The sequence below is a fragment of the Oncorhynchus mykiss genome, chromosome 8, assembly GCF_013265735.2.
Source record: "Oncorhynchus mykiss isolate Arlee chromosome 8, USDA_OmykA_1.1, whole genome shotgun sequence".
NCBI lineage: Eukaryota > Metazoa > Chordata > Actinopteri > Salmoniformes > Salmonidae > Oncorhynchus > Oncorhynchus mykiss.
This window is the reverse complement of record NC_048572.1, coordinates 20006042-20020357: the sequence shown is the minus strand read 5'-3', so window position 1 is coordinate 20020357 and position 14316 is coordinate 20006042. Positions and strand designations below refer to the sequence as shown.

The 14316-nt window shown below is 43.4% G+C and overlaps 1 protein-coding gene across 1 annotated transcript; it reads left to right on the top strand.

Annotated features, from left to right (window-relative positions):
- Positions 1–8252: 8252 nt before the first annotated feature.
- LOC110529560 (hairy/enhancer-of-split related with YRPW motif protein 2) lies at positions 8253–13132 on the top strand. The gene is made up of 5 exons (XM_021611842.2): positions 8253–9049; positions 9459–9537; positions 9874–9957; positions 10088–10169; positions 10667–13132. The coding sequence occupies exons 1-5, from the start codon at positions 8967–8969 to the stop codon at positions 11344–11346; spliced, it is 1008 nt and encodes a 335-aa protein (XP_021467517.1). The 5' UTR covers positions 8253–8966; the 3' UTR covers positions 11347–13132.
- Positions 13133–14316: the final 1184 nt, after the last annotated feature.

Sequence of the window (14316 nt, the reverse complement as noted above, 5' to 3'; positions counted from 1 at the left end):
AGACCACCAGTGGTGACCCATCATTCAGGGCAGGTGGGGAAGAGCCCTACCTGTTTTGAGCCCCACATTGTTTTGCAAAAATAAATATATATATATACATATTTGCAAACAATGTAAAAAGAAATATATAATTCAGTTAATAAAGCTGCATACACACATAGCTCCAAAATGCAGGTGTTTCAGCCTAGCTCAGTGCTTTCTGTGGTGGTGGGGCGAGCCAGCAGAAAATAGGAGCATTGTGCTATGATTGGCTCAGTGTTTTGTCACTCATGGGGACAGTACGTCATCGCCAAATTTAAGTCCTTAGTAAGGGTAGACATCCAACATATCAGCCTTTTGGATCATGCCATAGAGTTATATTACATGTGCCCTTCCAAGAAAACTCAAGGTCATTGGCCACAGATAGAATGACGTCAAATCGCGTTATATGTACATTAGCTTTGATTGGACTAATCATGTCAACATCATACTTTCAAAATCTTAGCTAGCAGTCATCATCATGAATCAAGTCGACAATCTACAGGCAAATCCTTTTTATTCCTTGTCATACGAAGAGAAATAAGGAAGGGAAAAGATAGATAAAATGTATTGGTGCTCATCGGCCAATGGACATAAAGAGCGGCTCCAATAAAAAAATTGGGAGGGGGCACACGGGAAGATTGGGGGAGTCAGGGTTTAGACCTGAGCCAACTCCCCGTGCTTACCGTGGAGAGCGTGGTACTGGTCAGGCACCGTGTTATGCGGTGAAGCGCACGGTGTCTCCAGTGCGCGTTCACAGCCCGGTGCGCTACATTCCAGCTCCCCGCACGGGCTAGAGTGGGCATCCAGCCAGGATGGATGGGGCCGGCTTAGCGTCTCTTCGGCCCAGGATAACCTGCGCCGGCTCTGCGCACTGTGTCTCCGGTGCGTCTGCACAGCCCAGTGCATCCTGTGCTAGCGCCCCGCATTTGCCGGGCGAAAGTAACCATCCAGCCAGGACGGGTTGTGACGGCTCTACGCTTGAGACCTCCAGTACGCCTCCACTGCCCAGTGTATTCGGTGCCTGCTCCACGCATCAGGCTTCCAGAGACCTGTTCTGATTCCACGAACCAGGCCAACAGTATGTCTCCCCAGCCTGGTAAGCCCTGTGGCAGCCCCACGCACCAGGCTTCCCATACGTCTCCTCAGTCCGGTGAGACCGGTTACGGCTCCACGTTCGAAGCCTCCAGTGATGATCCATGGCACAAAGCCTCCAGTGATGATCCATTGCACGAAGCCTCCAGTGATGATCCATGGCACGGAGCCTCCAGTGATGATACATGGCCCGAAGCCTGCAGTGAGGATCCATGGCACAAAGCCTCCAGCGTTGATCCGCAGTCCGGAGCCTCCGACGACGGTCCCCAGTCTGGAGCCTCCGGCGACGGTCCCCATTCCAGAGCCTCTGGCGACGGTCCCCAGTCCGGGGCCTGCGGCGAGGGTCCCCAGTCCGGGGCCTGCGGCGAGGGTCCCCAATCCGGGGCCTGCGGCGAGGGTCCCCAGTCCGAGGGTCCCCAGTCCGTTGCAAACTTTTTTTGTACAGCTTTGACAGTTGTTCTGATAGTAGTGGTGGCGCTCAGCTTACATTCTATAACAGAATTGTGTTATGTGACATGTCAAATTAAAAGCTTATTTAATGCATCAAATAGTGTTATATGACGTGTATCTTTTGTGACATGCAATGTTCAATGTGCCTCACCCTAATAATTTGGTCTATTTTCATCGCTTAATTTTGCCTACTGTTCTAACTTGGTGGTGCACATATAGCCTATACCCTGTTTTAGAGAAATGTAATCATCGAATATGATCTTATATCATCGAACAAGATTTACATGCTAAAATCGCCACTGAAGACCCCTGCTGTATCCTGCAGGCCAGGGCAGCGACTTCACAGTGGTCAGGTCAATTTATGTGTGACTTATGACTTCCTCACTCCCAACTGCTAATTCCTTTTACAAATTTACCACGGGAGTCCCTCCAGTGTGCATAGCGCATGCTGCGTGTGTGTGTGTGTGTGCCTTTCCTTCTTTTAGAGGTGAAAACAACAAATCGGACACTCCATGCTGTTCATATGGACTGGTCATTTTTGTAAGTTTGAAAAAACATTGTACATTTTTGTTTTTGGCAAGGGATGCTACTGCAGATTTTAATGAATGAGTTGAAGGGTTTTGGTGGAAAGCTTTGCAATTCAAAAGTGAAATAGAAAACAAGCTGTAGGGAGACCCATAACTTCCTAAGGCATGTATCCTGACCAAACATTCAGGTGACTAGACAGGAAATAGAAACAGTGAAATGGAGCATCCATCTGTAATGTGTCTATAAATATGTTCTGTACCACTTCTTCCACAGGGATGCTAAAGGTCTCTCATTGCAACAAAAAAAAACATACCACCAGACAAGTGAATGTGCTCGTCCTCAAGCATTCGAGTTCTCTGGGCATGAACATGCATACCTACCCTATGGAGTGATGCAATCTGGACACACCTTTTCTGGACCAGGAGCTGTCAATGCAGAATGGGGGAGGATTTGTGGGCTACTGAACAGAGCCTCCGAGCCTGTGTTGGGGGTGACAGGGTAGCCTAGTGGTTAGAGCGTTGGACTAGTAACCGGAAGGTTGCAAGTTCAAACCCCTGAGCTGACAAGGTACAAATCTGTCACTCTGCCCCTGAACAGGCAGTTAACAGTCATTGAAAATAAGAATTTGTTCTTAACTGACTTACCTAAAAATAAAGGTAAAATAAATACAAATGTTGGTTTTAAAAAGGCCTGACAGAAATACAGCAGTGTGATAGGGAGAATGTCAGGAAGGGACCTATTATTCTGTGCCATTTTGTTCCAGTGTTGTACGACGCCTGGATTCTCGCTTCCCAGGATATCCGACTCACGGCCACTGCTCCGACTAAGAGCCAAATATTTCACTCCTGAGACGCACACTACTTCCTGATATAGGATGCACTTGCTTGTCTCTTTGTGACCTTAAACACTAATAAAGGGCCTATAATGTAACTGGAGTCCAGAGGTTTGGAATCCGCCCAGCCAGGGCATTGTCATAGTGACAGCTCGTTCCCACTCTCAGGGAAAATAAACAGAGGGTCGTTCGTCTCTGACAAAATGAACAACAATAAGGAAGAGTCTGGATTATTTGGATAGGACTGGATAGTTAATTTAGCTAACATGTTGAAATGATGTACACAAATGTTTTGATATTAAATGGGATGGATTAATTTATTGCTCACAGATTGTCATAAAGTCTAAAATAATTGTAAATATTAAATAGACAGTTTAGGGCTGAATCATTAATGATACAAGCAATCAAATACAGGGTATTAACAGGTGCAGCTCTCAGTGCTCTTCAAAAGTAATGGATTTACACAGTAGATCCAAGGTCTGTATTGCACATTCTGTAAGACATCCATTTGTTTTGCACTCATTTTGGGTGTGGCTAAAGGGGACGTCCTTGTCGGACCCCAAGAAAAGAGAACGCATCTGTTGCCATGAAGCAGTTAACTTTGTTTAAAGAAGGCAGCTCACAGGTTACTAAGGCCAGCCTTGTATTAGGAGGGCTTGAGATTATGGCTGTTGCTGTTGTTTTCATTGTGTGCTGGGGACTTGGACAAGAACAATAATGCATGTAATGCTGATTTTGGAACGACTCCACACAGCCTTTCCCAGGCTGGGCAGCCTTGGGAACCACTGATACCATGGCACACCGGGGCTGTGGCTGAGGCATGGTGCTGGGGTTGGGGTTGGGGCTGGGGCCGGGCCCCCATTGCATGGCACAGGGGCAGAGGCTGGGGTATGTTTGGGATGACAAGAATCCTTCCTTCTGCATGGGAATGGAAGACGCACGCTCACTCTCTCTTTCTCATACAAACACACTCTCTCTCACACACACACACACACACACACACACACACACACACACTGTACACACAGTACATTATGCCCTTGCACACGTCGCCCAATGCTGAACCAGCCTCATGCTCAGACTATTCTAAGAGGTGACACAAGACATACTGTTTCAAGATGCCGTCAAGGAGACTCAACGACGGCAGCCATTTTCTAACTTATGTTTTCAATCCATGCCCTGCATCTTTAGCAGTGGCTCTTGTTTTCTATGTACCAAGGATGGAACGTGAAAACAAACAGATAAAGGAGGAGGAAATTTTATCCCCCTTTTGGCAAATTAAATGTTCAACAGCTTACACTGTTTTAGACGATCTGGAGGACACGTGAAATTAATTCTAGAGTACTTTGCCACATTTGTTGCAAATTATAATATCAAAACTGCCTTTGAAATCCCTTTTCAAGGGTTTTGCGACCTGATATTGTTATTGCTGTCATTAGCTGGTCGGCTTGATCACAGCTAGTCATGGAGGAATTGGAATACATTTACAGTAACACACTGGTTTAAAATGCAGATATCTCTCATCATGGGAGGGATTGGTAGGGCAAGTCCCAGTAGGACTAAATGTTCTATTTACTCTATTCCCTGGGTCACACCTGAAAGAGCTTGTGCACGGCACTGGGGTATGTGAGGGTGTTGACAAGTAAATTTGACTGATTTTAAGCAAGAGGTGGGTATGGAAGAGGGAGGTGGGGGGAGTAGAGACCAGCCTCTCAGACCCAGGAAGTGGGGCAGGGGGAGTAGAGACCAGCCTCTCAGACCCAGGAAGTGGGGCAGGGGGAGTAGAGACCAGCCTCTCAGACCCAGGAGGTGGGGGGGAGTAGAGACCAGCCTCTCAGACCCTGGAGGTAGGGGGGAGTAGAGACCAGCCTCTCAGGCCCAGGAGGTGGGGGGGAGTAGAGACCAGCCTCTCAGACCCAGGAGGTGGGGGGGAGTAGAGACCAGCCTCTCAGACCCAGGAGGTGGGGGGGAATAGAGACCAGCCTCTCAGACCCAAGAAGTGGGGGAGGGGGAGTAGAGACCAGCCTCTTAGTTATTTATGAACTGTTTTCACAAACAGAATTTTAAAAAAAATACCACCTCGCTGTTGAAACAAAGTTGTGAAAAAGAAATTAACGTGTGAAAGGTCAAAAGTTGCCCTGGCCCATTATGGAAGCAGTGCATTTCTAAGCTTTTCTATCATGTTAGTTCAATTGGGCAAACAACAAACACAAACAATGTGAAGAATCGGGTTACGAGCAGTGGTGTCGGCAATGGGGCCGACGCTTGGCTAGAGGTAACCTCCCTGTCATACCAGCCCAGCCTGTGTTCCTGGCTGCCTCTCACACGGCGATTGGGTTTCACTGCAGTGCGGTGAGCTGTGGGAACAAGTCATCACACTGGCAAGCTGCCTGGGAGACTGTGCTACCCTCCACCAGGGGTAAGGCACATGACAGGGGGGTGGGGGGTTTGTGCACCAAACAATGCACTATCTTCACTGTTTTACCCAGGAATTGAACTACAGCTGGAGCCTCCAACTGGCAGGGGACCCAGTTCATATGTGCCCCTCTCGGGGGGGGGGGGTGTTCCTCTTAATTGCCTTGTGGTGAGCTACTCCTCTCACAGGAACTGCAATGTGTTTAAAACCAGAAGCAGCATTTGTCTTTGGTTTAATATTTCCTTTCTTTTGGACCCTCAGTTATAATTACCTTTTTTCTGTGTTTTTATTTGATCTTTTTCCCAATTTCTTTACTTCAGTTCCAAACAGCACTCCCTGTTGCAAATCTGCTTTGGGTCCAAGGCTGTGTTTGCACAAGCAGCCTAATTCTGATATTTTTTCCACTAATTGGTGTTTTGACCAATCAAATCCGATCTTTTCACCTCAGATCTTTTTCAGAGCTGACCGGATTGCTAATTAGTGAAAAAAAAATCAGAAACGCAGCCATAGTGGCATATCCATAAGCATATTATTCAGATGTGTGAAAATCTCTTTTACCAAGGCTCACGTCAGATGTTCTTGGCACCTCTATGTCTCCATCTACTCTTTTTATAGTCCTTTATGTTTAGTAGACATTCTCAGTTCAAGACCAGGTGTAGACTCTTGACATTCTCCATGCAAGTACATGTCATACAGTACACACTACACACTCCTTCCCCTCCCTGGGGGCAGATTAGGATTGCTTGTGGTCAGGATGTTCAGTTCCACCATTTTCAATTTTCCTTAGATTATCTAACTTCTCTTAAACACACCATCCCTTTGACAACCATTTCATAATAAGCTAATGTGATAAATTATGAAAATGTATTTCTTCAGGTTATTCTGGCAAACTATTCCAACTATTCAACACATAATTCAAAAGTATATCACTAAATCTCTGCATACTGCACTCTAAACTCCTCTATAAACTGGTCATCTCTGTATACCCGCGTTTTGTGCTTCTACCATGTTGTGCTGCCGCCATGTTGTGTTGCTACCATATTGTTGTCATGTTGTGTTGCGACCATGCTGTGTTGTCATGTGTTGTTGCCATGCTATGTTGTTGTCTTAGGTCTCTCTTTATGTAGTGTTGTGCTGTCTCTCTTGTCGTGATGTGTGTTTTGTCCTATATTTATAATCCCAGCCCCCCTCCCCACAGGACGCCTTTGCCTTTTGGTAGGCCTTCATTGTAAATAAGAATTTATTCTTAACCGACTTGCCTAGTTAAATAAAGGTTAAATTAATCAAATACAAATATCCAACGGTGAATGATGGTGAATACAGTTCTGGGGGGAAATAAAAAAGTAGTAATAGTATATAATACAGTGGGGAAAAAAAAGTATTTAGTCAGCCACCAATTGTGCAAGTTCTCCCACTTAAAAAGATGAGAGAGGCCTGTAATTTTCATCATAGGTACACTTGACAGACAAACTATGACAGACAAAATTAGAAAACAAATCCAGAAAATCACATTGTAGGATTTTTAATGAATTTATTTGCAAATTATGGTGGAAAATAAGTATTTGGTCAATAACAAAAGTTGATCTCAATACTTTGTTATATACCCTTTGTTGGCAATGACAGAGGTCAAACGTTTTCTGTAAGTCTTCACAAGGTTTTCACACACTGTTGCTGGTATTTTGGCCCACTCCTCCATGCAGATCTCCTCTAGAGCAGTGATGTTTTGGGGCTGTTGCTGGGCAACACAGACTTTCAACTCCCTCCAAAGATTTTCTATGGGGTTGAGATCTGGAGACTGGCTAGGCCACTCTAGGACCTTGAAATGCTTCTTACGAAGCCACTCCTTCGTTTCCCGGGCGGTGTGTTTGGGATCATTGTCATGCTGAAAGACCCAGCCACGTTTCATCTTCAATGCCCTTGCTGATGGAATGAGGTTTTCACTCAAAATGTCACAATACATGGCCCCATTCATTCTTTCCTTTACACGGATCAGTCGTCCTGGTCCCTTTGCCAAAAAACAGCCCCAAAGCATGATGTTTCCACCACCATGCTTCACAGTAGGTATGGTTTTCTTTGGATACAACTCAGCATTCTTTGTCCTCCAAACACGACAAGTTGAGTTTTTACCAAAAAGTTATATTTTGGTTTCATCTGACCATATGACATTCTCCAAATCTTCTTCTGGATCATCCAAATGCTCTCTAGCAAACTTCAGATGGGCCTGGACATGTACTGGCTTAAGCAGAGGGACATGTCTGGCACTGCAGGATTTGAGTCCCTGGCGGCATAGTGTGTTACTGATGGTAGGCTTTGTCAGTTTGGTCCAAGCACTCTGCAGGTCATTCACTAGGTCCCCCCGTGTGGTTCTGGGATGTTTGCTCACCGTTCTTGTGATAATTTTGACCCCACGGGTGAGATCTTGCGTGGTGAGATCTTCCCCAGATCGAGGGAGATTATCAGTGGTCTTGTATGTCTTCCATTTCCTAATAATTGCTCACACAGTTGATTTCTTCAAACCAAGCTGCTTACCTATTGCAGATTCAGTCTTCCCAGCCTGGTGCAGGTCTACAATTTTGTTTCTGGTGTCCTTTGACAGCTCTTTGGTCTTGGCCATAGTGGAGTTTGGAGTGTGACTGTTTGAGGTTGTGGACAGGTGTCTTTTATACTGATAACAAGTTCAAACAGGTGCCATTAATACAGGTAACGAGTGGAGGACAGAAGAGCCTGTTAAAGAAGAAGTTACAGGTCTGTGAGAGCCAGAAATCTTGCTTGTTTGTAGGTGACCAAATACTTATTTTCCACCATAATTTGAAAATAAATTCATTCAAAATCCTACAATGTGATTTTCTGGATTTTTTTTCTCATTTTGTCTGTCATAGTTGAAGTGTACCTATGATGAAAATTACAGGCCTCTCTCATCTTTTTAAGTGGGAGAACTTGCACAATTGGTGGCTGACTAAATACTTTTTTGCCCCACTGTATGTCCTTGTCCCTATGTCCACTGCTGCTGGAAATACTCAGTTAGCCAAAAAAAGGTAAAAAAAAAGTTGTCCTAGCTGTGTAAAATGTATTTGGAGACATGGACATTTGCAGGAAGGGTTGCGACATAAAGTCAATATATTTATCAATGATTATATATTTTAGATTTTGATCATCTTTTTTATGATCTACTTTTGCTTTCTTTTTTCAAGTTCAGGTAACGGTTTGGCTACTATACTTGACTATTATCTGCCACACATATATGTTTTGTCATGGTCGAAGCAGTGTTATGTGTCCTGTGTATGTTCTGTCACATTCCGAGTTCGTGTAAACAGTTCCACATGCTTTTCGCGGCTCGCGTGTGTCTTAAACAGTACTAAAACGGTGCAGTCAAATATCTAGCGAACTTGGTCCAGCGTTGGAGCACAAACCTCTCTCTCCTCATTGCTCAGTGGCTCGGGGCGTGTTTTTTCTGATGTGGGTGTTCCCAAGCAGGACGTTGGCAGCTACGCTCCCCTGCATCTGTGAGGTGAGGCTCCAACGGCTCGTTGGGAAAGCTGTACAAAGGGAATTGTACACGCACCAGTCAAGTCTACCTGGACGCGCACCCATCCACGGAACGTTAGTAAAGACAGCGAGTGTATCACCATGAAGAGGCCTTGTGAGGATAGTACTTCTGACAGCGACATGGATGAAACTATTGATGTCGGCAGTGAGAATAATTATTCTGGGTGAGTTCTTAAAGATGAAGATGTGGGGTAAATGTTGGGTAGATACAGAATGGCATTGGTCTTTTTTCCGCGTGTACACCAGGCAAAACGGATGAAACTTTTAACTTGAGTAAAGTTTGTCAAATGTGCATGCCAAAAACGTTTCACTCTGGTGTAAACTTTTAGGTGACAATTGCAAATCATCACCTTTATGTGTGGTTCATGAGCGATGCAGGACAATTTTAGGAGAATTATCTTTACGGTATTATAAATAGTGTTGGTGCAGGCTACATTAGTGTTATCAAAATATGCATTGATGCATAAATTACACAATGTAAACTGTGTGGTTTTGGATAATTGCTCATCCATAACAAAAATAAAACATTCTGTTGAGTAAAATGAACATATATCTTATGTTTGTCCCATGCAGGCACAGCAATGGATCATTTATTAGATGTGGCTCCCCAACAACAACAACCCAAGTTATGGCAAGAAAAAAACGAAGAGGGGTAATTATTTATTTAGTAGTTTATTATCATCATTATTATTATGTATAACTTATTATTTAATAGTGAAGATTCGTTTATAGTTGATTAATTCGACTATTTTAAAAACGAACACGCAGACGTAAATGTACATGAGTAAAATCATCGCGGATAACACACACTAAAGTCTGGGACTTATTTACATTGTTGTCCTCTTGTTCCATTGTAGTTGTCTTTATTGTGTATTACTTATTATTTAAACATGTATTTAATTATTGTTGCGTTATTGTTAAAATTATTATTATTAGGCCTTGTATTGTTATATTTCAAAGTATGCAATAAAATATTTATCTATTGTAGATCATCGAGAAGAGAAGGAGGGATCGAATCAATAATAGTTTATCAGAGTTACGTCGACTTGTCCCAACTGCATTTGAAAAACAAGTGGGTTGAAATTAAATGGAACTTCCTCAAAAGTTTCATTTTCATCAAAACAGTTATGACATTTTGTGGATATTTTTTCATTGAAAGTTATGAGAGTTCTAAGACTCATACATCCTGTTGCTCCTTGCAGGGTTCAGCCAAATTAGAGAAGGCAGAAATATTGCAGATGACAGTGGATCACCTAAAGATGCTGCAGGCCACTGGCGGTAAAGGTAAGGAGTTAATTGGCTGCTTCTCTCTGCCTTACTGTGTAGTGAAATCTGAGTGAGCAGTCCCCTTTGACAAGTGGAAATCAATGCTAATGGTAGGTTTGAACTCGTGGAAAAGTGCTGCTGGGACTAAAGGAGCACTTGACCCTAAGATTGTGGTTGCTTTCATAAATCCGTGGTAGGGGAGAAGGCTGCATTCACAGGTTGCCCTGTCAGGGGTTTGTTTGAGGTTTTCGGCAAGTGTAAAAACAGGTGAGACAAAACAAACATATAAACATCCCAGCACAATCCCAGACTGTTAAGGTTATGCCTGGAAGCACAGACGGAGCCCTAATGGTCAGCCTCGGAGACCAGCATGTATCCATCCCTCTCCATTTAGTAATCACTCCCATCAGTAGCTGGTGGCTACATTACAGATCATTAGAGAGACCGGCAGTATTTATAGGTGTTTGTCATTCATAATTTCAATATCCATCCTTTGTGTCTGTCTGTCTCTATAGGGTATTTTGATGCCCACTCCCTGGCCATGGACTTCATGAGTGTGGGCTTCAGGGAGTGTCTGACGGAGGTGGCCAGATACCTGAGCTCTGTGGAGGGATTAGACAGTAGCGACCCCCTGCGTGTGCGCCTGGTCTCCCACCTCAGCACCTGCGCCTCCCAGAGGGAGGCGGCTGCCATGACCTCATCTATGGCACACCACCAGCAGGCGCTCCACCCTCACCACTGGGCCGCCGCCTTCCACCCCTTCCCCACCACCTTCCTCCAACAGAATGGACTGCCCTCCTCAGACAGTGCCGCCAGCAGACTGTCTGTGGAGGTGCCCCAGCGTGGCTCGGCCCTCCTAACGGCAACCTTCTCCCATACCGATTCCTCTCACAGGGCGCCCTCTAATGGCAGCGTGGCGCCCTGCGTCCCCCCGCTCTCCACCTCCCTCCTGTCGCTCTCGGCTACTGTTCACGCTGCGGCCGCTGCTGCTGCTGCGGCCCAGACTTTTCCCCTGTCATTCCCTGGAGGATTCCCCATCTTCACACCTCACAGTGTGAGCAGCACATCGTCTATGGTAGCTTCAGCTGTGAGCCCCTCCATATCCACCACATCCACCTCACAGCAGAGCAGAGACAGAGAGAGCAGCAGCAGCAAACCATACAGACCTTGGGGAACAGAAGTAGGAGCCTTTTAAGTGTTTGTCTTTTCAAAGGTCTCATGGTGACTAGAGGACTTCCAAACTTTGAAGATAAAGGAACAAGACTGTTTTATTAACTATAGCTTGGATTTTTTGGTGTTCATGGACTTTTATTCCACCAGCTTATTTAATTTCTGATTGTGTGCAGATTCAGAGCAAATGCAAGTTATCTTATGGGAGCGAGAGCGACGATAATGAAATTCACTTAAAATGTACTAATGATTTATTTTTATTGAATAACAACACTCAAATTGGACCTATCTAGCTTCTGTCTTTTTCTCCATTTTCAGTGTCCGTTTGTTTTCATAATTTTCTTAACACTGTCACTAGACCATTTGCTTCCCCAAAATTGGCTATATAATTCATATTATTATGACTATTATTTTCTGAATATGTGAAACAAAATTCCTTAAAATATCCAGCAGAAGTTTTGTTTTGCTCTGACCTCTGACCTCAACTCAGTTGATTCTCTTGGTGGGGAAATAATGTGATAAACACTCACAAACCACCCACTGGACTCAGACATCAGTTCAATGTCTACTTTTGATGTACATTTGGTTGAGTTGTCAACCAAAAATGTTACCATGTCATTGGGTTTAGGTTAAAAGTTGGATGAAAAATATACAAAATTCCCTTACGTTGATTACTTTTTCAAATCTAATCAGTTCTCCACTTTGATTCAACATCATGACAGTGGGCAGTGTCTTTAGGAGTTGTTCTAATCAGTCAGATGAAGAACCAAAGGGTTTGGAGATAATCAGTCAACGAATGAATCGAAGCAGAGTGTTTCTAATCTCATCCATTCATTTTGTAAATATGAGATGAACTACAAGCTATATTGAAGATAGAAGAATACATATTTGATGGTGCACTTCAATTTGCTGCTGGAAAGAAGTGACAAGCGCGTTTTCCTTTAGAAAGTACAAAAACAACACATCAAATAGCCTAGTACTTCCAACTGCAGTTCAATGATACAACTGTAACTTGTTTGGCTTTTTTATTTTGTACCAGTTGCCTATGCAAACAAGCCCTCTAGGCCTACTCTACAGATGTCACTGATTAAAAACGTTTATATATATATATATATATATTTGGCCACTCAGAGAATATTCTTCTTTGTTTTCACCACAGCAGATCAATGGAGCCAGAGTATGTGCCAATGCTCTAACGCCATAATAAAATAAATAGTTTTTTGAAGACCACAAAGTATATGTTTAATCTATTTTGGTGAGGGAAAATATTCATCCTTCCTGTTATGTGTTATTGAGAGGATGGGTAAAACAAAACTCCCTAAGAGAGACACACATAATAACAATTGCATAACTGGCACTGTCTGTACACAGAGTTGTAAATCAGTCACCAACATTTCTACAGCCTTTCGAGACAACAACTCACCCTATTCTGTAATTATATCTACTGTAGGGACCTATAGACATTTAAAACATTTAAAAATATATCAATTTCCATGTGTCTGTTGTGACAATTTTGGACTGCACCTCTAGACAATTGTATGCTATAATGTTATTGGTTAGCCTATTGTTATGCGAGATGGTATTCAAAGGGGAAAAAGGGAATATGTACAGAGTCTGGTTCAGTTATTTTCTCCCTTGGAGAAAGAATATGTCGACGCGATTGCAGGGTATCAGCATCCCTGACGATCCGTTGGATTGGAAGTGGTCCCACTGGGCACAGACATCAGTTTAACATCTAATTTTGATTTACATTTGGTTGAGTTTTCAACTAACGTGAATTCAACGTGAAATAAAAAAATTAAAAAATGAAAATAAGACGAAATGCCCTTAAATTGATGACTTTTGCAAATCTAATCAGATTTCCACATTGATTAAAAGTCATCAACACGTAGATTTTTTTGTGTTGAAATGACGTGGAAAAACATTGATTCAAACAGTTTTTGCCCAATGAGGTATAAAGGAAAAACAACTTTGGTCACTCCTCCCAAGATGGGTATTTACTGGCCTAGTGCACTCTCTTTATCACTGGTCTGTTAGAAAGATTTACGTTAGTAAATCACTGTCAAACCATTAAATTCCTTAATGGAAAAAGTATCAGCATTTCTGCCTACTGCCCACCGACAATCATGGGAACCGCGCTCGGTTATAAATCAGAGGGTTATCTGCTTTAATCTGGACTGGTTCTCACGCCGGGGTGAGCGCATTGAAGTGGCTGTCATAAATCACATGATCCACAGAAACATGAAATGGCCAATGCTGTGGGATGGCCTTACCCTTTGATCAGTTCTACTACATTGCACATACGAGTCATTGGACGAAGGCGTATTCTGATCCCCAATGCTCAAAGCGGTAAGGTATTGGAAGCATTAGGACCTTATCTTTCATATCAGCGAGAAATCATTTTCCAAAAACAAAATATTAAATTGATACCTACCTTGGTAGGGTTAGGGTTCCCACATGGTCATATCTCCATGTTACAGCGCTTATTTACATGAAACAGACAGAAGACAAGATGCGACCACCTGTGCGAATTAGCCACTTAGCATGCTCAGAACACATTTGTGTAAGCGTAACTCGGGAAGTGTAGTTTCGTTAGATGGAGGCGCCCATTGCTGTGTGTATCTGGAAAAACTGCTACAGTAAGTGTCTATTTTTAATTTGTAGGATTCTTTCTCGCTGATGAAAGGTAAGGGCCATGTTTCGAAAGTCGTATCGCAAGCGATGATTCTAAACGTTAAAACAGCGGTGGGATTGTAGTTCATATGAGGCAGTCATGGGCGAAGCTAATGGCTTGCGAAATGTATGGAGAAGGCCACCCAGAGTTTGAGAGCTAGGATGGCCTGTGCTGGTCTGTACACCTTTTAGTGTACATCATCGTTTATCATTGTTAAATATAATGTTTATCGATTCCATCTACATTTTTTATGAAACTCAGTCTACTATAACGTTTCGAGATGCATCATCTCTTGGTTATCAATGTGCCTTTTTTTGGCAT